The 21,957-nt window shown below is 48.3% G+C and overlaps 7 protein-coding genes across 7 annotated transcripts; 3 read left to right on the top strand and 4 right to left on the bottom strand.

Moving 5' to 3' along the window:
- Positions 1-1,515: 1,515 nt before the first annotated feature.
- BDV37DRAFT_274586 (fungal specific transcription factor domain-containing protein) lies at positions 1,516-2,931 on the bottom strand (the record flags this gene model as incomplete). The annotated part of the gene is made up of 2 exons (XM_032085256.1): positions 1,516-1,572; positions 1,669-2,931. The coding sequence occupies 2 exons, from the start codon at positions 2,929-2,931 to the stop codon at positions 1,516-1,518; spliced, it is 1,320 nt and encodes a 439-aa protein (XP_031937601.1).
- Positions 2,932-4,153: 1,222 nt separating this feature from the next.
- Positions 4,154-6,814, top strand: BDV37DRAFT_297086 (FAD-dependent oxidoreductase; the record flags this gene model as incomplete). Its single annotated transcript, XM_032090253.1, has 4 exons — positions 4,154-4,730; positions 4,825-5,195; positions 5,258-6,003; positions 6,067-6,814. 4 exons carry the CDS (start codon positions 4,154-4,156, stop codon positions 6,812-6,814), a joined length of 2,442 nt encoding a protein of 813 aa, XP_031937602.1.
- Positions 6,815-7,607: 793 nt separating this feature from the next.
- BDV37DRAFT_274588 (putative protein kinase) lies at positions 7,608-10,577 on the bottom strand (the record flags this gene model as incomplete). Its single annotated transcript, XM_032085257.1, has 3 exons — positions 7,608-7,921; positions 8,058-9,377; positions 9,428-10,577. The coding sequence occupies 3 exons, from the start codon at positions 10,575-10,577 to the stop codon at positions 7,608-7,610; spliced, it is 2,784 nt and encodes a 927-aa protein (XP_031937603.1).
- Positions 10,578-13,384: 2,807 nt separating this feature from the next.
- BDV37DRAFT_258186 (uncharacterized protein) lies at positions 13,385-13,952 on the top strand. Its single transcript, XM_032083017.1, has one exon. The coding sequence runs from the start codon at positions 13,454-13,456 to the stop codon at positions 13,745-13,747; it is 294 nt and encodes a 97-aa protein (XP_031937604.1). The 5' UTR covers positions 13,385-13,453; the 3' UTR covers positions 13,748-13,952.
- A 9-nt stretch (positions 13,953-13,961) lies between these two features.
- Positions 13,962-14,818, bottom strand: BDV37DRAFT_258187 (uncharacterized protein). Its single transcript, XM_032083018.1, has one exon. It carries the CDS (start codon positions 14,724-14,726, stop codon positions 14,454-14,456), a length of 273 nt encoding a protein of 90 aa, XP_031937605.1. The 5' UTR covers positions 14,727-14,818; the 3' UTR covers positions 13,962-14,453.
- Positions 14,819-17,763: 2,945 nt separating this feature from the next.
- BDV37DRAFT_258189 (aspartate aminotransferase) lies at positions 17,764-19,817 on the top strand. The gene is made up of 4 exons (XM_032083019.1): positions 17,764-18,413; positions 18,472-18,603; positions 18,658-19,506; positions 19,619-19,817. Exons 1-4 carry the CDS (start codon positions 18,159-18,161, stop codon positions 19,712-19,714), a joined length of 1,332 nt encoding a protein of 443 aa, XP_031937606.1. The 5' UTR covers positions 17,764-18,158; the 3' UTR covers positions 19,715-19,817.
- On the bottom strand, positions 19,792-21,316 carry BDV37DRAFT_258202 (putative SNARE protein (Ufe1)). Its single transcript, XM_032083020.1, has 3 exons — positions 21,054-21,316; positions 20,199-20,941; positions 19,792-20,129 (listed from the first exon to the last, which is right to left on the bottom strand). Exons 1-3 carry the CDS (start codon positions 21,174-21,176, stop codon positions 19,889-19,891), a joined length of 1,107 nt encoding a protein of 368 aa, XP_031937607.1. The 5' UTR covers positions 21,177-21,316; the 3' UTR covers positions 19,792-19,888.
- Between the last annotated feature and the right edge of the window lie 641 nt (positions 21,317-21,957).

Genomic DNA, 21,957 nt, shown 5'->3' on the forward strand with positions numbered 1-21,957 from the left:
TAGATACCTATATAATATATATATAATCGCAACTATATGTACTACGTAAAATCCTTGTTTCTGCTGGTCTATATAGAAACTTCACTATAAGTATTCCTCCCATACAACGATTTAGAATGGCTTGCTAAATTAGTTACTGACAACAAGGTTTACTGTACTTGGAAAACTCCCCACCAGTGGTTCAGACTATTTCACTAAAAGCTTGTTATTTCAGCTCCAGAGACGACGCCACGCCGCATTTTCCCCACAATCGATCGACACACTCATACCATGCCATGCAGATATATAGTAGTGCCTCTATACAAAGGTTCTGCTCTCGATAGAGCTGAGACTGCGTTCCAAGCATAGAGAGTGCGAGCCTTAATGGGTCCTGGTATTTACAAATATAGCCCTATCATAACAGCTCCAGGCCACATTCTTTAGGTGTTCAGTAAAGGCAGCATCTAGTATCTTTATCATAGCCCGGGATATTTCAGCTGACCCCACTGCTGACGCGTATCCACTCTCGGCAATTTTGGGCATCAATACTCCGCCTTGAGCGAACCGCCCGGTAGGGATCGGCACGATCTTACCGCAGTAACAACAATCGGTATCTGGCAGAATGATCAAGTCAGGTATATACTAGTAGGTCTGACAGTAACTCGGCACACGTGTTGGCTCGGTTCCCCGCCCACTCAATATCTCAGATCCTGTGCTCAGTAGCTCTTGAAAATTCCTCAGTATACTAAGCTAAGAGTCTTATTCCCTACAGAGAGATATCTAGGGTTTTTCTTATAGAAATCAATAACTATCGGAATATAGATAGTACAAAATGAGACTTTCTTTAACATATACATAGCAGTGGTTATATCAACATATAGATTGTAAAGTTTATCACGTAGTTATAGTTTATATATAGTGTTACTCAGTAGCTGACTAGTCCCTCCAGTTTTGTATAGTATTAGAAATACACCGCGTTAATCCACCAATGCAGGAGATACGTAATAATCGTCAAACGTTAGGAGAACCTGTGGATGATTGAATGTAAGGCGAATGTTCAACAGAAAGCTTGCGGTCCTCGTACTGCCTCAACCAGGCCGAAAAAACCAATGAAACTGTGCAAAGCATATCAAGGAAACCAGAAAGTACATCAAGTAGACTAGAATGGACCGGAAATTAGGGTATCCGTTGTCAAATAATACCTAGCGCTTGTTTCCATCGCCTGAACCAGCTTGGAAAGGATCACAGATCTTTCAAATAATATGTTGGTGCCGTCCCTGATCTACTGCCTGGAAGCATCAGTTATCGTGATCAGGAAGCCCACTGTACTATCCACGACTCCCTTGCTACGGAGACTATGTCAGCGATCAGAGAGCATTGAGGAACGCCGGTCTATGGGGTGGGCATGGTCACGAAGGTCTTGAAGACAATATCCCTGACCAGGCCTAAGTGGTCGCATAAATATAAGTTTGTCGCGTTGGAATTGTTCGTCTGGATTGCTCTTGGTTTGATTTATTCTCTCCTTGTATTCCTTAATCATGCGTTCTCAACAAGTGGACAATTAAATTGTTGCATCTCCCAATCCCAAAGATCCTAATTATGGGGATTAGTAATCTCACATCGAAAGCTGGTACCCCCCCGACACACTAGCCCCAAATGGCAGAAGAATACATGTGACACAAGACTTACCCAGTCAAACATTTCGAGCGGACTGTCCCCATTAAGAAAGTCTTGAAAGGTTGTGTAGGGAAAGGAAGTCCCCTCCACTGTGGCTGCCATGTGTTCTGCGAGTTGGGAACTGTAGAGCTCACTAGTCTCTGCTACAGCAGGCTGGGAAGAGCGTAGGTCTTCACCTGCCACAGCGTGGCCAATCCCATATAACATGGAAGCAACTCGCTCGGCTGCCTTTGCAATCTCGACTGACTGCCGCGGAGTGTCTTTCAGACTCAGATATGTTTTATTAAGCAATTGGATGAGCTCCGCCCGCGTACCTTCGGAGAAGGCATGAGCGGCCTTCGACTCATTGAGCACATCCAGACATATTACCATGGCAGCAGTCAGGCAGTCAGAAACCGAATGAGATACTCCGAACCAGGCCCGTTGTCTGTTGCACGGACGACGCAGAATGTCTTGAAGGAGCTTGCATTGATACTCAAGAACGCATCGGGCAGCGTCGACGCACGCCCAGCGGAAGGCTTCGTAGCCGTTCGTTATTCGCGGAGACACCAGGTACTGGCGATGTAAGATGCAGCGGGAACGCTGATAGATCATCTCCAAAGTATGCTGCATGAGCGTGTTGTCAGTCTGGCTTTCGGAGGCCTTTGTTGTAAAAGGCATCTTCAGTGGACCGGGGATACGGCCTCTTGCGGCTTTCAATTCCTCGTCTAGACAGAGAGTTCTCTCTGGTGAGATGGTCCCCCTTGAAGTGATGTCTGTGATCTTATTGGCGATAGACAACATATCGTCCAGCATCAACATGTACGTGATACGGCTTGGTGTCTCCATTTCTGGTCGTGACGGTGGTAGGATTGGCATGGCGGGATCCAGATCCTCATCCAGCAGATTGCGTGGGCGAGTGAAGTCCCCAAGCCCTTGGTAAATTACCCGAGGCAATCCTGTTTGCAACGCTACGATAGAGTCAGTAACCGATAGTACTAACCAGCTCCTACGGCGCATCTCCAGCTCAAAAGGTCGTAGTGGAGGATGACACACGTGGGTACTTCGATGATATCCCATCATAATGGCCAAGCGCGAAATAACCCCAGCCAATATAGAAATACCTGTTTTCGAGTCATTACTTCCCAGATACTCGATCCCCATATACATTATTGCTGCCTCCACCTTGTAGCACCCAGGAACGGTGAGATCCGACTTAGCTAACGAAATGGCGCACTTTTCCCGCAAAAGATGAAAGAGGTCAGGCAATTCTGACTCGGCCATCACTGACTTCATTGTATGTTCAATCCAGGCACCGCATGATAGGACGCCATAAAGAAGTGCAAGCCAGGCGGGACTAGCTGTCAAGGGAGACTGCCAGAATTTTCGGTACTTTCCTTCTTAGATGGGGTTGCGAGAGCATTTGATATAGGGTCAGACTGTACCTGGCATTGAAATGTAGGAGGATGTATGAACACTTCGACTGAATGTCAGCTGCATTAACTAATGGATTTCGTGTTAGAACGTACTCAACGCTGGCTCATGAGATTCCAGACACAGAGACACTAGTTTGTCTGCGAGTTGACGAGTTGGCAATGATGCCACCAAATCTTTCATGTCTACATTGCGTGAGAGCCCTGATAACAGTACCGGTGCATGTACCCCTGTTTGTATATGTTCCTCGCCTGACATATGCTGCTTATTCTGTCAAGATCGTCAATGTACTGCCAAGACGGGTGGAGAACAGAGGTTGGTGAACACCGACTGCATCTTTCATGATAGTCTGCCAGTGGCATGAGTTGACAACCCCTGTGCTGGTTCCTCTGCTGCTATCACTAGGCCATGGAGCAGAGGATTCATGCTTCCGTTGGAGGAGTGCTTGTTCTGGGTGACTCAGGTGCCCGCCGATATCTGCCGGACATGCTTTCACATAGCGACAGAACTGCCCCGAATTGCGCTTCTGGCAGTTTAGACAAGGCAGAGCGCGGTTGCATCTTAGTCTGGATAAATCGACGAGGTTAGTTGTGGGTCTCCGTTGATACATGTATACAGCCTTACTTTTTCTCTCTGCATAATGTGCATGATTGCAACACGCGAGGTTTCTGGTGCCGTCGCTTCCGATCACCGAATGGATAGCGTGAAACTGGAGGGTCCATGACGATGTAAACTGTGGATGTAGAAGCGTGAAAGTGAAGACTAAAAACGGAAAGTGTTGAAGATGATTCGGATTTCTGGTAAGTAATTTTCGGATTTCTTGTAATTTTCAACCCCTGGTAAGACTGGTCCGCTCCATTGAGGAAATGATCTTCACTGCTTTCCATCCGTGTACAATTAATTGATAATGAGAAGAATGGCCCTATATGTGCATAATAATTATCCTACCATCGTACTACATTGTCAAATTCTATCCTATGCTGTCGATCAGTAGTTATTTAAATGGTAAAGGTCTCCCCCTCGTAGCGCTGCACACAACTCATCCGCCCCCTACCCTTCAAACAATCGTCGTATCAGTTCTACTATGGCGAGCCCTAAGCCAAAATTCCGCGTGGTGATTGTGGGCGGGTCTATCGCAGGCTTGACTCTGGCCCACTGTCTACTGAGGAACAATATTGACTTTGTGGTGCTTGAGGCTCATAATGAGATCGCACCTCAAGTCGGCGCCTCGATTGGGATTATACCCAACGGTGCTCGCATTCTGGATCAACTGGGCCTGTTCGATGACATTGTGGACACCACAGAGCCCATGCAGGAGTCATCCTACTGGACCCAGGAAGGCAACCTCATTGTCCGGAATGACACGCCGCAGCTGATACATAAGAGGCATGGCTATCCTATTGCATTTGTTGATCGTCAGGTCGTACTCAAGGTCCTCTATGATCATCTTGCGGACCAGCAAGATCGTATTCTTGTGGGCAAGAAGGTCATCAAAGTCGAGAATTTGCATGGAAGGGTCAAGGTTCACTGTGCAGATCATTCAGTCTTCGACGGGGATTTGGTAGTAGGAGCTGATGGGGTACGGAGTATTGTTAGGCAGCAAATGTGGGACTACATGGAGTCTAGGGGCCTCGGAAGAGAGGTACTGATAGAAAGAAATGGTATGTTGCGCATGTTTTGCTATTTTCTTGATACTGCTATGCGGAAGCCTGCTATCGACTGACTGACCTAACTCTCAACTTATCTGGCGTGCAGCGATGACGTCTGAATATAGCTGTGTGTTTGGCATCTCAACAGCCGTCGAAGGCTTGACCCCCGGAAGCGGACACCGAACCTTTGGCGAGGATTTTTCGTTTCTGACTCTCATTGGTAAAGAGGGTCGGGTGTACTGGTTTTTTTTCACCAAGATGGATCGAGTATACTCCGCGTCAGAAATCCCGCGGTTCCACCAGAGCTTGATTGACGAGCATGTTGCTCCCTACTTGCAGAAGCCAATCCGTGATACCGTCCCTTTCGCCGCGGTGTACGAGAGGGCTATAACCCGGACTTTCCTGCCTTTGGAAGAGGCTGAATATAACCATTGGGCCATCGATAGATGGGTTTGCGTTGGAGATTCTGCTCACAAGGTAATGCTTCCCTTACCCAGGCAAGCCCTTCGTTTGGCAAGGTTCCTGACGTCTTATGACAGATGACTCCAAATATGGGGCAGGGCGGAAACAGCGCCATTGAAAGTGCCGCCTCTCTCGCCAATAGTCTGGCTAGCTTGATTGAAGCCTCCGGCGATTCTAGAGTTTCAGTGAAAGATCTAAATGACTACCTGCAGCCGTGGCAGAAGAAACGCCAGGATCGTCTGCAGGACATTTTCAAAAAAGCCCACGAGCTCACTCGACTCGAGGCATTGGCTACGTGGAAGGAAAAATGCATTGCACTCCATCTCTTCCCATACCTCACCAACTACCTAGCCGATGGAGCATCGCAGACTATCGTCGGTGCAACAATGCTCGACTGTGTACCACTACCGCCGAGGTCATTGCAGTGTACGATGCCATTCACCAACTTCCATCCGCCTCGGAATGACGCGATCTGGAAACGAGCCCTGTGGGCGGTGCCATTGATCGGCATTTACGCAGTTGGAAGAGCGACTGCACTCCCGGTAATCTTGAACACTCGACCTCACTTATATCCACTCTTTAAGGAAGGAACATGGACAGCGGGTAATGGAGAGGTCCTTAGTTTGACCAAGCCCCTATACCATAATCTCTTCCTGGACAAGTTGTTCCGGCCTCTCATTACCTGCTTTCTGCCCTCAATCACTGGGTCTGATACGAATTCGCGGGTTCAAATGCTTTCATTTATGACAGACCTGGGGGCGGTTTATGGAATCTGGCTATTGGAGAGCTACCGCGGTGCTCACTCCTGGACCAACGTCCTTCTGTAAGTATAAACCGCAAATCCGATCCATAGTTCCAGAGTTGACACATAGGAACCATGTATAAGCCCCTTGACAGCAGGCACGGTATTCCAATTAAAGGGGATATGGATGGTCGCGCCATTCTATTATACCCTGGAGTATTTGATGACGCCTCTATACAGTCTACTTTCTGGCAGCAGCAGCAAGGAGATCGATGCTGTCACCACCGAGTCGCTGGTCCTGTCAACGTTGGCCGGATATTACTCCACCACTTTTGCGAACTTCTTTGCCCCGAGTCTTCGATCACGCCAATGGTATAATGCGATGTGGCAAGTCTTCCCAGCGACAATCCCTCTCCTTCAAGTTCCACTTTCCCTTGCAAGGCGCTGGCTCTCCCCCTCTTCGCCACCAAAAGACGAGATAGACAGAAAGCAACAGCAGAGAAAGAGAAGGCAAAACATCCGCTACGCATGTGGGACGTTCGCTCTCGTCTCAGGTCTCACGTTCATCTATGGCCGATTCACAGCTCCACCAGGTGTCTCCTTCTGGAATATTTTCGTCCCGGGTCTGCGGGATCATTTGGCGCCTGTCACGTCTTTCAGTGACGGAATCGCACGCTTTTTGCAGTACGATGAACTAATCTCCATGGGAAGTGCGTATGTGTGGCTTGCACTGCGTTTCCGCGAGCTGAAACAAGCGGGGGCTCGATTTTCTTGGACTCGAGCTGGGGCGGCTTTCGTTGCATCTTTGTTGGCTTTGGGACCAGGAGCGACGTTTGCTTTGGGATGGGGGTGGCGCGAGGAGCTTCTGCACCAAGTGGCTAAGGAGCTCTAATTCGTCCCGGGAATTATCCTTAACGATCGCTGATCCCGTCCCCTAGAGAGAGGTGGTATGTTGTATATATTGGAAGTAGGGCTTCTCCTTCACTACCATCTACCATCGGAGGGGCGGTCGTATGTATTATATACTAGGCTTAGAACATTTGCTTAACTATAGACGAGAAATAGATCACTACAGTATATACCAGGTTCCCCTTTCTTAGATACTGCAGATGCTACCGAATTTTATTGATATACTTCTCTACAAATCGAAATCTGTCGGGGCGCAGTTCAGATTGTATATCAGGAAGCTCTTTAATCAACTTACCTAAGATCCAGGCTCTAGTATCTATCAAATCGCATGATACCTTTCATGCTCATCCTATATGTCAGAAGATGGAGTTCCTGGGCGCGATCTCTCGATTTGGTTGATAGTATATAATATATATTGTAGAATCTCCCTAGAGGCTGGAAGCAAAAATCAAAACTATATATTGCTTAGGATACACTTGCCCTAAGGGTGCAGTTTAACTTAGATATAGTAAATATTTATGCGGAGCTTATGGTCATCTGAGATCGCGCAATCGCGCAATATTCCGGTATGTCTTCTGTTGGGAATAAATCTTGCCGCTATATGATGTTTCGTCTCTATATTTGCTATCTGAATTGGGTGGTTGACAACTGAAATGAGTTCTACCTTGTTGTAGCAGACGTATATCGCTAGCCGACTTTTATGCGTGGAACCCAGCTATTGGTACTTCATGTGGGGGGGCTTCTGGCCTGACTACTATGTTTGTGTCGGCATATTGTCAGATGCCACCACCACCACTACTACCGCTGCTACCACTGCTACCACTGCTACCACTGCTACCACTGCTACCACCACCGGCAATGGGGTTTCCACGCCTACACCAACACAGGCGGGCATGGTGAGTGGGTGTGATAGTTTCTATCTTGTGATCTCGGGTGATGGGTGCTGGGATATTGCTGCGCAGGCCGGGATTACGCTGGATGAGTTTTATACTTGGAATACTGATGTTGGGACTCTTTGTACTGGTCTTTGGCCGCATTACTATGTTTGTGTTGGTGTCCTTTGAGCGCAGTTCCGCAGAAGCAGGGTGAACTGCCATAGCCATATATGAGATGGTATATAGCTCAGGCTGGCTCGGAAATAGAACGGCTTGTAATGTCAAGATGGATTATTAATATATGTCAGCCTGATCGCAGTCTCACGCTTCCTGTCCCCCCTAGATTGATACCTCTGCGTCTTTCAGCCACAATATCCCTTAGCCCACTCACAATTTCCAGATACGCAGCCCTAGGTACCGGCTGACAGACATGCCCCGGTACCGCCCAAGCAGGCTGCGGAAGGTCAATATCTGCCCCAGCATCAAGCAGCGCCCTCACAAGTTCCGGATGCCCCATCTCCATCGCGATCTGTACAGCTCGTCCACAAGAGAACATGGTAGGTATTCTCGAATCCCTTAAGGCGATCTCATTGAAACCAAGATCTTGCTCCGCCCCCCTCCACCCACCCAGAACGTGGTACGCAACGTTAGGATCGGCGCCATGCTCCAGCAGCAAGGTGACCGACGCAAGATCGCCCAGCCTAGCTGCCCGGACAAGCGGCGGGGTGAAGTCCACCGGCTCGAATACTCGGTCCAGGTTCGAGTCATAGTCCCAATGGTATGGATCGGGGGGCAGGGGTCGGTCGGATTCTTTAAAGTCGCAGGCCACCCCGTGTGAAAGGAGGATCGTCGCGAGAGAGATATCTTGCTGTTCCACTGCAAGTGCGAGCGCCCTCGTTCGTGAGACTCGGTGAGCTGTTCTTTGCAACAGAGCTTCTACCAGATTATGCAATTTTCGTCGCACGGCTCTTACGACGGCGGGGCCTTCTTGAGAGGGAACAGTAAAGTCGGCGTCGACGCCATGGTCAAGGAATAGTTGCACGAGATCTGGCCTTTCCTGCTCAACGGCCCACTCCAGTGGTGTTATCCATCTGCTAGGGTAATGTTTGAAGTCGTTAGTTCGGATGTTAAGATTCAGGTCGTAACTGATGAGCTGAGAGAAGACGTCGTGACTGTATCCAGTTTGCAAAGCTGTCGCGAGAGCTTCCTCCAGCTGGCACTGGATGGGATGTTCAGACATGATTGGCGGAGGTATTTCTCCTTGCTTCGCAGTGTCGCGTCTCGCTAGAACCCTCTGGCCAGAGGAACGATTTTGGAAGTATAATTCTCCACTATCTGGCACCCATATCAACTCCCATTGCTCGTTTGAAGTGCCCATGTTACCCTGACCTGTACTCTTGTCAGGGGCAGCCGGCCCTATATAACGCGGCAAGGGAAAATCCGAAGTGCCTAGTATCTCATATATTGCTCCATCGAACTCTCGCAACTCCCCCTTCGGATATTGCTTTACCTTGTCTGTGTGTGGCTCGCGCCAGAAGACCACGGCGTCATTGTGGGGTTTGAAGGGCGTTTCAAGTTTGCGCTGGATGCAACCACCCCAATCCAACCCGTGGAAGAAAGGATGCGCTTTCACCTCCGCGAGGCCGTGGGCTCCTAGGCGACGCGTGAGGTCTATCGAGTAAATTGGTAAGAATATCGTTTGTACTCGATGGCAAGCCAACGGGCAGCTGGAGGGTTAACGTTGATGATCCTATACCGCCGCTCCTCTTCATCTTTGTGGTAGAAAGGCGGAGCACCCGTCAAGAGCTCATAGAGGATAATCCCCAGGCTCCACCAATCACTAGCTCGAGATGGTTCTCTCTTGTTAAGGAGAATTTCGGGAGCTGGATATGCCGACCTGCCGGGTGCAATACAGTCCGTGTCCTTACTCAGGTCAAGAGCAAAGAGACTCGGTTTGCAGAGACTGACGTGGCCAGAGGAGTCGAGGAGGATATTCTCCATCTTTAGACTACCAAGGATGATGTTCTTTGCATGCAAGTATTCCAGTATGCAGATCAGCTCTGCAGCATAATATCTGGCCTTGGTAATGCCAAATCGTCGCTCTCTCTGCACATGGTCAGAAAGGTATCCTCCGCTGCCGAGCGGTGAAAGGAGTTCCAATCTACCATCCGAACAGTGAAAGGCAAACATCAGCGGAGCGATGAAGGGGTGCTGGATGCCAGAGCGGAGGCTGTTTATCACTGGTTCATTTTCACCACTGAGCTGCTCATGGGCAGAGCGAGGTATATGGGTGATCTCCATGCCGTAGCTTCTGCCCGAGTCTTGCTTTTGGACACAGACCAGGTTGCCGTCACTGCAGCTATTGTTTCTTTCGGGAACTCTCCAATCCTTGCTAGTGAGTACAGGCGAAATTTCTTTCCTGGTGTAGGATATTTCTAGCCCTGTTAGCCCCGTGCCATCCAGGGCTTTCACCTTCTGTGTCCCAGCACCGGCCAGGAACGGATTCAGTCTGACCAACCCAAGTGACATGCATTGAGGCCCAAAGGGTTCACCCGACAAGGATAGAGTGCTCCCTATATTCGGCTCGTGACGACGAATCAGTAATGACAAGGTAAGCACCCCCACCTGCTCCTCAGTTCCGGACGACGATGACAGCGACGGCGGGAGATCAAATTTGAAAGGGCGATACCACGCTTCCCAGTCGACGAGGCCCTGCGCGGGGAGGCTAAATAGGGCTTCAGAGGAGAGCTGGAAGCCTTGGTACTCTGCGATAACGTATGGGCGCCATTGCTTCTGCCAGGTGTCGCCAGCTACGTCTGGTAGCTTCAATCCACGCAACCAGGCGAGCTTGACGGTCAGGACTCCCGTCATAACGCGATCCGGCATATTTTCGGTCATAGTTGATGGAAGATGGTGGAGGATGTAAAGGGAACATTTGGTTTGGGTCAGTGCAGGGGAAAGGGTAGGGTATCAGTGTCAGAAGTACCCCTGATCATATACGATGCCCAGCCCCTTGTGGAGATGAGTGGCTCCCACAACTTACCACTGAGGTATCCTAAGTTAATAGTAAAGAAATAAATATCTAACCTATATATTATATTACAATCTGCCAAAACTAGACTGGTACAGAAATTAGTGATACTTAATCAATTATAAAGAGATGCTGTAGTAATAATTTCTTAATATATATATTTTAATCTAAGTAAGTGGCCATTCTACTAGGATTGGTGAGGCCGTAATATTCTAGTACTGACTTTGGATCCGTCGTGAACATCGGACTGGCGTATACAATCGCCTTGACTAATTGGTGTGGCTCATGCGACAGATTGTTTATGAATTCTGTCTCTGGGTCTAGATCCAGCAGTAGTAGCCGTGCCATAGCTTGGAACATGGGGATTCCTGTGATGTAGCGTCGAGACTCGAGAGTCCTGGGCCTTACCAGCGTGTTCCCGCCAAAATGACTTGAATTTACCTTGATCGCCATGGAACTTATGGCGTTTCGATACATTGTCCCACTGAACTCCATAGGCATTCAGTGTACGTCCGCTGACAGAATGAGGTCGTGCTTGAGGAGCAAAGCCTGTGGCATCCTCCGTAAGCCGCGATATCGTAGTTGAATATCATAACGCGCTTTGTATCTTAAGAGAATGCATCCCAATTAGGTGCCCGTGACGGTAAGAATAAACGGTGTTTTGCTATGGCTTCTCTGGACTCAGATAAGGCGCCATGACCGGCGTACCAAGGGAGGTCCAACCGGCCCGTTTCAAGAACGACCTGTGCAGCAAACTTGGTATACACCTCTTCCGAAGATAAACTATAGTCCGGTATAGTACCTCCAGGACCCAGTGCATTCATGCTGAACAACTTGTCTCGGAGGTCGGATGCCTGTCTGATTTGGGTCCAATCGAGTAGTCTTACCCATGTCCTTGCAGAACTTCCATGGTTTTGTGCTGCTTCCATTAGCGGGCCTGATGCGGCCAAAATCATAGAATGTAGACCATTAAAAACCCCTCTGTCCAGTGCCCGTGCTTATCCAGTCCCATATCTCCGGGTCCACAAGCGGTGGACAGGATGAGTCTCGCATATCGTGGAGCCACATCGCTATTATAATAACATGCAGAAAATTGAAATCCTTGTTACTGCAGAGCACAATTGCTCTTTTTTGGTCGCATAGCAGGAGCTCTTGCACTATCCACGCCCAGTACCAGCACGCGCGACCTAGAAGATGGCGTGCGGCGTTACCAGAAGCGCTCCCAGTTTTCATCCCCGTCATTCTGCTACGGGTGTTTCTGCTCGGACTGAATAGCTGCGAGGCGTTTTTGACCCTGCTGAGCTGCGGATATAATTTCCCATAACAGAGTCTCAGTCCCATCCACCGCTTAATCACCATCATATGCCTCAGATCCAATCCATGCCAGTACTAAGTACGTTGACTCATAGATTGACCCCATCGTAGCAACTTGGCTGCTCTTTTCCGGGATATCCTCCTAGTTGAAGCAGATCGCGTCGACCCAGAGTGGCAAGGGAATCCGAAAATCCCCCCCTGGGTCGTCTTCTATCATCTCCCGGCATTGCAGAGGCATGGCATGCAGGTTCTCGCAGAAACGTCTAGTTATTGATTGATATCGGCTTCCTGGGCGGGTCGTCACCCTATGTATATGATAAGGCATGATATTCATTTGTAACTTTGGCGAGAGCCACGGTGATCATCGAGCATTGGATTCGTTTATCGGGCTTTTCTGTCGTGCAGGGGTGCACATTCAACTATCGGATCTCGGATTTTGTCGAGTCCAGCGCTTCGTATAGTGACAGCGGGTAAGCGCCGACGAGCGTGTTTCTTTCGCTCTCCATACGCGCTATAACAAAGTGGAACCGAACCCTCTGTCCCATTATTGTATGGCGATCCTCCTGGATGTAAGTTGGTCATTTGTTTAACTTTGCGGGTAGGTCCCAGTTCTCTGTGTCTGGAGATATCTGGAGCGGATGAAGTTTCAAGGTCATAGTTCCATTACATAGCTCGATGATCAGTACGACCAAGCCATTCAAGAGACGAATCACACATCTTTATTGGAAGGGTGCAGTCTCCGTGAATTCAAAAGCTTTCTCATGAACAACACTATCATGGACAAAGCTAGCCTGAGCGTGACCGAAGCAATTGGGGTCGAAGGAACTGTATATGCATGAATCTATATGTGGATTCGGGGCCACGAATTGGCATCTCGCGGCAGGGTTGGTCTTTTGGCGATGTGGTAAACTGGTCCCTGAAGAATTTTCTTACACCAGCCTTACTTTAAACTTATTCATTACCAGCTTAGGGTTTAGTGTTTCTCGGGCAGCAATTAGAATCAGGATTGGTTTAATACTATCTACTCTGATTATGCATTCTTATCGAAGGTCCTATAGTGGATTCTTCATTTTTTAGACTTTTTATATGACACAACGGCATTATGTATGGTTTTTTATATTGTATCGCATGGGCGGTTATATAGTGTGACCTGGGAGGCGTGAAGCGCGATCAACGTCCGGATCCTTGGTCAGTCCGAGTATTTCTCAAGTCTAATGGTTCAATTAAAAGTAAATACAGACTAAAGACTAACGACTGGAAATGTAAAGAAGTCAGAGGGAGTAATAACAAGAGTAATAACAAGAATTGTTACCCTCCCAAACTATGCTGGTTTGCCTGCTTGGGTTTGAGCATTCTCACATCCAGAGCAGGAACCATATGTAGGAGAGCTAGCGACTGCGTGATGTTTGATAGGTTCAAAGAGGTCCGAAATCGAACTAGCGAGTCCATGAACAAATCCCGAAACCCCTACGTAGCCATCAAAATAATTATGGTACACGCATTTCTGGTCAGTGCATGTAAATCCAAGAACTTGATATTCAGTACCGTGTGGTTTTCTCTCAATTCCCCCACAATCATCATTGGTTTTGCAAGACTTGCCGTTGATAAAGTCAGTATTTTCGCACTCGCCATTGAAGCAATAGTTCAAGTACCCATGGCAATCTTTTGTCTTGTTGCAACGCTGTCCGACTCCTGATTGTACCTCCGCATTGCAGATATTAAGAGCTCCTTTATGCGCACTGCGACAGATAAGACCCGCCGCCTTACAATCGTCATCCGATTCACAAGGATCACCTTTATGCCCAGCTTCGCTAACCCCACAAAATCCATAGGGGCATCGATTGGAGCGACATCGATCGATGAGATCATAATCCTTTCCATCCTTGCTGAACCGACAAGGCTCTCCTGCAGGCTTCTTAGCGAGGCAGACCTCTCCATCCGAACGATCACAATAGGCAAATCGAGTGCTACATTGCGAATAGCCTTGAGCATTCGTGCACGTTGCATTTGTCACCACATTGTACTTGTCAAGACCGAAAAGTTTGTTTGTCGCGCGCTGGGCTTCTGAAAGCGTGTCTTCCGGTATGGCATCGAGTTTGGCAAGATAGTCAACGAAGGCGTTGGTGCCCATAAAGCGACATATGTTCTTTTCACAGATGGTACCTAGGTCGCAAATGATATGTTGGTCGATATCACAAGCCTCTCCCAAAGGCTTGTAAATTAAGGCGGGTTTGGCGCGCTTCGAATTGAGACGACGGTTCGAAGTACGTTCTTCGTTAGAGGAGCCATGAGAGTTGCTGTCCCTTTGAACACATATTGCACTATCTCCATCGCATTTTCCTGATAAGCATAGTCTATCGACTTTGGCACACGCACTTCCATCGGGCAACTTGGGAAAGCATCTACCATCGATGATAGAATTCGTTGTCATTGCAGCCGGATTGCCTTGCCACAATGTCATGACTATCTTGACCGGAGGTAATGGCAAAAACAGGAATTATCAGAGCTTGAAGAGCGAAAAGCAGAGCTGGGGCTGTAGAGAGGCACACCATGATGAAGATAGAGGTTGCGCATAGAAGTGTGAGAGGATGGGTGAATAAATCGATGGAGGATAAAGGAAGACTTGAGGTGAGAGGTGAGCGCTTAAATACACCTTTATCGGAGGAGATCTGCATGAATATCAAGTATAACTCAAAACGTATCTCCCCCTGAAGATATGCAAAGAAGTTTTGAGGAGACAATATGATAGAGCCGAATGACTTCGCACACAAACTTCATGCAAGGGAATCACATATAGAATGGTTGATCCGTGGCCTTCTTGGTAAGAAACATCATTAATAGCGACGATCATCATCAATGCTATGAGCTCAGACCATAAGCATGGTCCCTGTTAACTTTCGTTGTCGTGCATTGTTTATCAACACTGAGTTTCTGGGTATCTTTCACCCCATCAGCAATGTTTTATCTCAGTATTTTGGCTCAACACTCGCATAGAAGTTCGCCATAAGGAATAACCCATTGGAAGCAACCGATCTGTCCTTACGTTCAAGTTGCTTATAATAACAGAGCGCTTCGCGCTCACCTATCACAGGTTTTTACAGGGTACAGTATATCTATGAAGCAATATTCAGATCAGGAAGATCTGCGAACTAGTGACGCTGTGTCGCTAGAGCGAAGTGCGAACTGTCGATCAATTCCCTACCTGGAGGTCACTGTCTCTCCTGAGGAGAGGTTGACTTAAAGACGTAGCCGATATGAAGTATTATCTGTGAAAAGGCTTGGACAAGCGAAGATTCAATGCACGAAAAAGGGGTCTGTATTGAATATATGAGGAAAGTGGGACGCCGGAACGGTCCGCATTATTTGGATGGATCGACGACTATTGACTATTCACACAGAACACTCAGTTCTTCAAAGAGGACATGCCATTCCATACTTATTGTGTGTCTGCAGAAAGTAAGTTGGTTCTTTGAACTCCCAGATGTAAGGGCGATCGGTTTTCTATTACTAGAAAGTATTTTCAAGAATATTGGCAGGGCAAAGAAATATTTCTCAAGTACGCATTCTGTCAACCGTGCAAACATATCAAATCGAATAAGCAGGTCATGTACTAAATCAGTGCGTTGTGGGTGAACGGTCATCGGTGGGGCAGTTTTGGTGTCAGAGCGGACAATATAGAGGTAACAAGGAGGCCCATTTATTTTACTTATAGTAGCTCGGAGGTTATGTAAAAGCTGAGGTCTGGAAAGCTGTACCCCGGGGTCACAGTGGTCGTCAATATACACCAGTGGATTTCAATCTCCATACTCCTCCTTTCGAGAGGGACCAGACATGGTTCGAGAAGGCAAATTTATTATGTAGCTAAAGATTGGCTTTCTGTTGAGCTATGCCCTGCGGTATATCTTCAATAACTAGCGTGATTGCACATAGACAGTTAATCTAAACATTCTAATATCATGATCAATAATGGGCCCCTCTAGCAGACTAGCAGTATCTCCAAAAAATATTTAAACCACTTGATTCTCAAGGACACCAAAAATACCTCAACCCAAAATATAATCTCGCGCACGGTTTAACCTACTAGTAGCAAGTTTCTATGACATATTCTCTTGAAACGTCAAGGTACGAAGATTGGCAGGCCACTGAATTAGAAACACCATTGGCGTCATATGTATCAATATAAATCACTACTAGTAATGTCTGAGAAATTGAGAGTGTCAAGGCAGGCTTTTTAGAGATTAATAACCCAGTCTTCACGCAACATGGTCGATCCAATAAATTAAACCCTTCTAGAAGTTGATCTTTACGTCAGATAACTTAATTCGATTTCTTCTTACGTGAAGAAAGCTAGAAGCACATGGTATACGAGGGATCCCTCGACGGCGTCTAGAAGGCTGAATCACTTGACCATCCTATCAGCTAACCAGTAGTCATCGAGTCCGGACAGCCCTAAGGCTGCGGCTCCATAAATTATTCACATTATTCACGCCTCCGAACCATATGACTAAATGGAGGATGATCAGCCTGGTGGATTATTCAGGTACCGCGATCTAGATCCTCGTCTCGAGGGATTTCATGGTTGTACCGAATATCTTCATTATATAGTTACATAACAATAAACCCTCACAGTATGAATAGTAAAAACAAGTCTATAGAGCGACATAATTGAAATTTGACCCGGAAAAATGTCTCAAACACCATCAGCATCACTGAGAACGATGGTTCCACGGGCAAGACCCATAATCCCCAGCAATATCAGATCATACTATATCGTACCATACCGGTGAACCACGGGCATATTCCCCACAAGATACACACACATAGCATTACACATATAGCAAAAATAACCCTGGGCCACACGGCCAACGCCAAGACCTTCGATAGGCAGCTGTATGCGGGAAAAGGGAAAGAGATGACGATAATTACCCGGTCGGTATGCAACCGGATTTAATCCGAGTCATTTTTTGTGAATTTGCGTTATTTTTGTGGTCGGGTTTCATTTAACCGGGGGGACGAAAAGTCACGGGGACGGCTGGCGCCGGATGAGGGCTTTAGACCATTGAACCTGGAAGGGGCAAAGCCTTTTGTTTTAGGGCCGAGGTGGTTGGTCGAGGACAAATTACGGGGTAAGGACCGGGGATCCGACGATGTATGTAATTGTAGTATATTTCTCAATCGCCGATTGATGGCCAATTTTTTCACATTTGGAAAATTGGAGAAATCCCAATCCTAATTGTATCAGTTCGCTAGTACATTTTTCTAGAAAACACAATGCCTATTGTGCGGAGGAGTGGGGGGAATTAATTATCTGGATCGAGTAAATAAGTCCATTGCTGAATGCAGGAGCTGTCAGCGATGACATTTTTTCCCCGCATTTGATTCGATCGCTGCTGGGTATTGCATTTACAGACCGGTCAGTCAGGTAAATTTATCCCGTTCAAGTCCACGGCGATTCATTTCCCAGGGGTCAATCCTTTTCCTCAAGAAGTCAGAGAGGAATTGCGATTGCTTTGTATAGGAAATAGAAAAGAACTCGTGATCGGAATGCCGACATGTGAATGTCGTCATGGTCGGCACCTTCGACTCCGAATTGTCCCTCGGCTGTCAACAGAAAAGTCATTTGCTCAGTCTTGTGGCCAGTTCGGTGGATTCCATATATAAATTAAAGGAGATCGAACATCGTACGGTTCTCGGAAAGGTGACCTGTTCTTCTTTCTCTCTCTCTCTTTGGGATTTCGGTGTATCATTACTACGACGACCATTTGGTTGTGAACTGATAGATCCTGCATTGGGAAATACTATACGTTTTTGTACTATACGCGATTACTTTCCCTATACGAGATTTATTACCAGATTACTATTATTATATGAGTTATATTTCCCCTCATTATTAGGTAACGGTTCTCTCCAATACCCCAACTTTTTTTTATTATATTATTATTTCCTTAATTTGCCTCTGACGAATTCCTTTGGTGCCGTCGGGATTCCAGTCTCACCAAGAATTGATTTGCCCCGGTGAACGCAAGCAGCAAACCGTGACCTCAGGTGGTGTGACCAGCGTTTTGATTCTTTTTTGTTTTTGCGCCTTTTAAACCCCGTCATTCATCATGTCGCCTCCGTCCACCTCAGCTTCTTCTTCCACCACCGCTCGCAATCGTCTCGCGTCGCTCTCCGCTCAAATCATGGGTTCTGCCAGCCCGTCTGTATTTTCCACCTCAGTGGTCCCTGCCGCCCCCGAGGATCCGCTCTTTGGTCTGGCGCAGGCCTTCCGTAATGACCCCTCTGATAAGAAAGTCGATCTGGTTATCGGTGCCTATCGTGATGACAATGCAAAGCCTTGGATCCTCCCCGTCGTGAGAAAGGTATGTGGTGGAACCGCGCAGGGAGATGACGAACAACCAATTGAACTAAACTTGTCAGGCCGGTGATCTGATTCGCAACGATCCCTCCGTCAACTATGAATACCTCCCCATCAAGGGTCTCCCTGAATTCACCTCGGCCGCCCAGAAGGTGATCCTGGGTGCCGACAGCCCTGCGATCCGCGAACAAAGAGTACGCTGCGCGCAGTCCAGCTTTTGTCCCACCGCTCTCTAACAGATCAATTAGGTGGCCACTTTCCAAACCATCTCCGGCACAGGAGCCGTCCATCTCGGTGCCCTCTTCCTCGCCAAATTCCACCCCGCGAACCCCAAGCCCACCATCTACCTCTCCAACCCAACCTGGGCCAACCACAACCAGATCTTCACCAATGTCGGTCTCTCCCTCGCCACCTACCCCTACTTCGATGCGAAGACGAAAGGCCTCAACTTCGATGGCATGCTGAACGGCATCCGCGAGGCCCCTGCTGGTTCCGTCATCCTCCTCCACGCCTGCGCCCACAACCCGACCGGTGTCGACCTCACCCAAGACCAATGGAAGCAGCTCGCCGTCGTCATGCGCGAGCGCCGGCACTTCCCCTTCTTTGATACCGCATACCAAGGTTTCGCCTCGGGCGACCTGAACCGCGACGCCTGGGCGGTGCGATACTTCATCGAGCAGGGCTTCGAGCTGTGTGTCGCGCAGTCCTTCGCGAAGAACTTCGGTTTGTACGGTCAGCGCGCGGGCGCGTTTCACTTCGTCTCGGCGCCCGGCGCCACCGCCAAGAACGATATCGCCAATGTTGCCAGTCAACTAGCTATCCTGCAGCGGTCGGAGATTTCGAATCCCCCGGCATACGGTGCGCAAATCGCCAGCCGCATTCTGAACGACGCCACCTTGTTTGCCGAGTGGGAGGAAGACCTTCGGACCATGAGTGGCCGCATTGCGGAGATGCGGAAGGGCCTGCGTGAGCGTCTAGAGGCCAAGGGCACGCCGGGCACATGGAACCATGTGACAGATCAAATTGGCATGTTCAGTTTCACAGGCTTGACCGAAGCACAGGTCAAGTTGTTGCGGGAGAAGTGGCACATCTATATGGTAAGTTCACCGCTACTCATGCTCCCGATGATTGGGCCGGGTATCCGGTCGGCATTTCTGTCGGGTCTCGGAGTCAGGCCACCTGGAACGATCCAGCTAACCCTCATTGCAGACCAAGAACGGCCGGATCTCAATGGCCGGCCTCAACACAAATAACATCGACTACTTCGCAGAGGCAGTCGACAGTGTCGTCCGGGAGACATCGTAAAATTTATTTTCTTGTACCTTATTTCATTGATGCCATGTCCATTTTGTTCGTCATTCAGATAGCGGTTATATATCCCCTAAATATAGATAAGGTATCTGCGTCACTCGTGAGAATTAATCGTGTAGTATAAGTACAGTATGGAAAATAGACCCCATCACAACATTGTATAAGAATCTAGAAGATAAGATCCCAAACAATCAACGAAGTACACAATCCAACCGTTCCCCAGAACACCGCCTGCGCCGCACTCCGCCGCTCACTCGCCCTCTTTAGCTCCTTGTTCCCGCGCCCGATATTCGTCTCCGTCGACGCCGCATCGGTGACGAGTTGGCCAATATACTCCTCCTGCGTAGAAAGATGCGACACCAGCGTCTGCTGCAGCGATGAGATCTCCAAAAGCGACTTCTCCGCATTTCTACCTCACGTTAGTCCAACCCCCTCGAACACCCAAACAACACGAGACCAGAGGGGTGGGCAAACATACTGGACCTTACTCAAGGTATCCTCATAATACCTGACCATGGCATCATTCTCCGCCTCAAAAAGCTGTAGCTGCTCCGCCGACAACTCCTCCTCAATGGCCCTCGCCTCGGTCTCATCTATCGCAACTCCCTTCAAACCCACCGTATCATCCACCCCAAGTCCCGAACCCCCAGCAACAGTAGCAGAAGTGCGAGCTTTCGAAGCCCCAGTCTCAACCTTGAAAAGCACACTCCTCTCCCTTTCACTAACCCTCTCGATCCTCCTCTCCACCAACCCCCTCTGCAAAGAAACCACATCCTCCAAACCCCTCCTCAAAAACCAAACCACACTCTCCCTCACTACCTGCATCACCCTCACCCGCTCTTCCTCCTTAACCTGCTCCTCGCTTTTACCCTCCTCACTCTCACCATCGAGCGCCCCAGACCCCGCAGCCCATTTCGCAAGCACCCGCCCCGCAACCGACCGTCCGTATTTCTTCCTCAGGATACTCGTCGCCGTCTCATGCCGGAGGGCCTCGGCACTGGATAGTGTCGAGATCGAGTTACTTAGATCGTGAAGGACGAGGGAGGTCGAGGTGTCGATTTGGTCGCGGTCGGAGTCGCTGAGCGGGGACCCTGTTTCTTGTTCTCCTGATTTTGTCTTTCCAGTCGGGGACGAGGGCTTGTGGCGGGGGTGTTTGGTTAGAGAAAGGTACTGGGGGCGGATCTTTTGGAGGTAGGTTGATAAGTTGGTTATGTGTTTGTTCTGTCGCGGGGTTCGCTTGTTAGTTTGGGTTTGCGTTATGATTCTGGGTGAGACTTGAATTGGAATTGCAATTGAAGTTTGGATAGATTCGATCTGAGAAGGTGTAGCATACAATCCGGTAAGCTTCCTTAAGGAACTCATCAGCCGGCGAGGCTTTGTTGTACGTTTTTATTGGGATGGCCGGTGATTGGCGTTCGAGAAGAATGGCGTTGAGCGTTGGCGTTAGGTCGGTCATTGTCCCCTGTCTCTTTTTCCTTTTCCTCTTCTTCTTTTTCGTAGGGGGTGTTTTGGAGGTTGGTGGAGTCGGGTGTTGTTTTGATGAGTGATTGTGTATGCCGATAGCTGGCACGTTGTTATCTGGTCCCGTGATTTCGGCCATACATAAATTTAGTGCAATTCGTGAAGCCTTTTATAGTAACCTCATTGCTCCGGAGTACAGTAGTACTAATTAGGCGAAGAACAAGGCTTTATTACTCTTCTACTATTTAGACTCATAAGACGAGGACACCAGTTGATGTACTCTATGTCGGTCTTTTCCTTCTTCTGTTTCGTTTGATTTTCTCCTCGCTTTCTTCCCCTTCGGGAGAATTAAGGCCGTGTCTGTCCTAAGCTCCTTACTGGAGGGATGTGTAATATAACATGGCACCGCTATCAATTGAACATTGCTAGAATCAAATATGCCTTCTCTAGCTCCGATAAGCCCATAATAGTCATAGTTCCAGCTATCCTTTCAGTTCATAGGAGCAATAAGAGTCATATCGAACTCCCCATCACCACACAGTGACAAGACTACCAAGCATCCCTCACTGATAATTTACAGAAGCCCCTCCATCAACCAACAACTGCTCCCCGGTGGCATTTACAGAAAGGCCACTAGCAAAGAATACCACTGACCTAGCAATATCATCCGGATACCCCAGCTTCCCCAACGGAACTCTCCGAGTCAACCAGGGTTCTGTAGAACCATGGATAGTACATGTGAAGATGTCCGAAGTATACATGTCACTATTCGAGGC

The sequence above is a fragment of the Aspergillus pseudonomiae genome, assembly GCF_009193645.1.
Source record: "Aspergillus pseudonomiae strain CBS 119388 unplaced genomic scaffold BDV37scaffold_81, whole genome shotgun sequence".
NCBI lineage: Eukaryota > Fungi > Ascomycota > Eurotiomycetes > Eurotiales > Aspergillaceae > Aspergillus > Aspergillus pseudonomiae.

Bases quoted from the DNA above. Each gene is read 5' to 3' on its own strand.
- BDV37DRAFT_258187 (XM_032083018.1), bottom strand. From the start codon at position 14,726: ATGCAGATCTCCTCCGATAAAGGTGTATTTAAGCGCTCACCTCTCACC.
- BDV37DRAFT_258202 (XM_032083020.1), bottom strand. From the start codon at position 21,176: ATGACCGACCTAACGCCAACGCTCAACGCCATTCTTCTCGAACGCCAA. The intron at 20,942-21,053 runs GTATGCTACACC...ACCCCGCGACAG, and splicing joins TTAAGGAAGCTTACCGGATT to AACAAACACATAACCAACTT. The intron at 20,130-20,198 runs GTATGTTTGCCC...AACGTGAGGTAG, and splicing joins GATACCTTGAGTAAGGTCCA to AAATGCGGAGAAGTCGCTTT.
- BDV37DRAFT_258186 (XM_032083017.1), top strand. From the start codon at position 13,454: ATGTTTGATAGGTTCAAAGAGGTCCGAAATCGAACTAGCGAGTCCATG.
- BDV37DRAFT_258189 (XM_032083019.1), top strand. From the start codon at position 18,159: ATGTCGCCTCCGTCCACCTCAGCTTCTTCTTCCACCACCGCTCGCAAT. The intron at 18,414-18,471 runs GTATGTGGTGGA...TAAACTTGTCAG, and splicing joins TCCTCCCCGTCGTGAGAAAG to GCCGGTGATCTGATTCGCAA. The intron at 18,604-18,657 runs GTACGCTGCGCG...CAGATCAATTAG, and splicing joins CTGCGATCCGCGAACAAAGA to GTGGCCACTTTCCAAACCAT.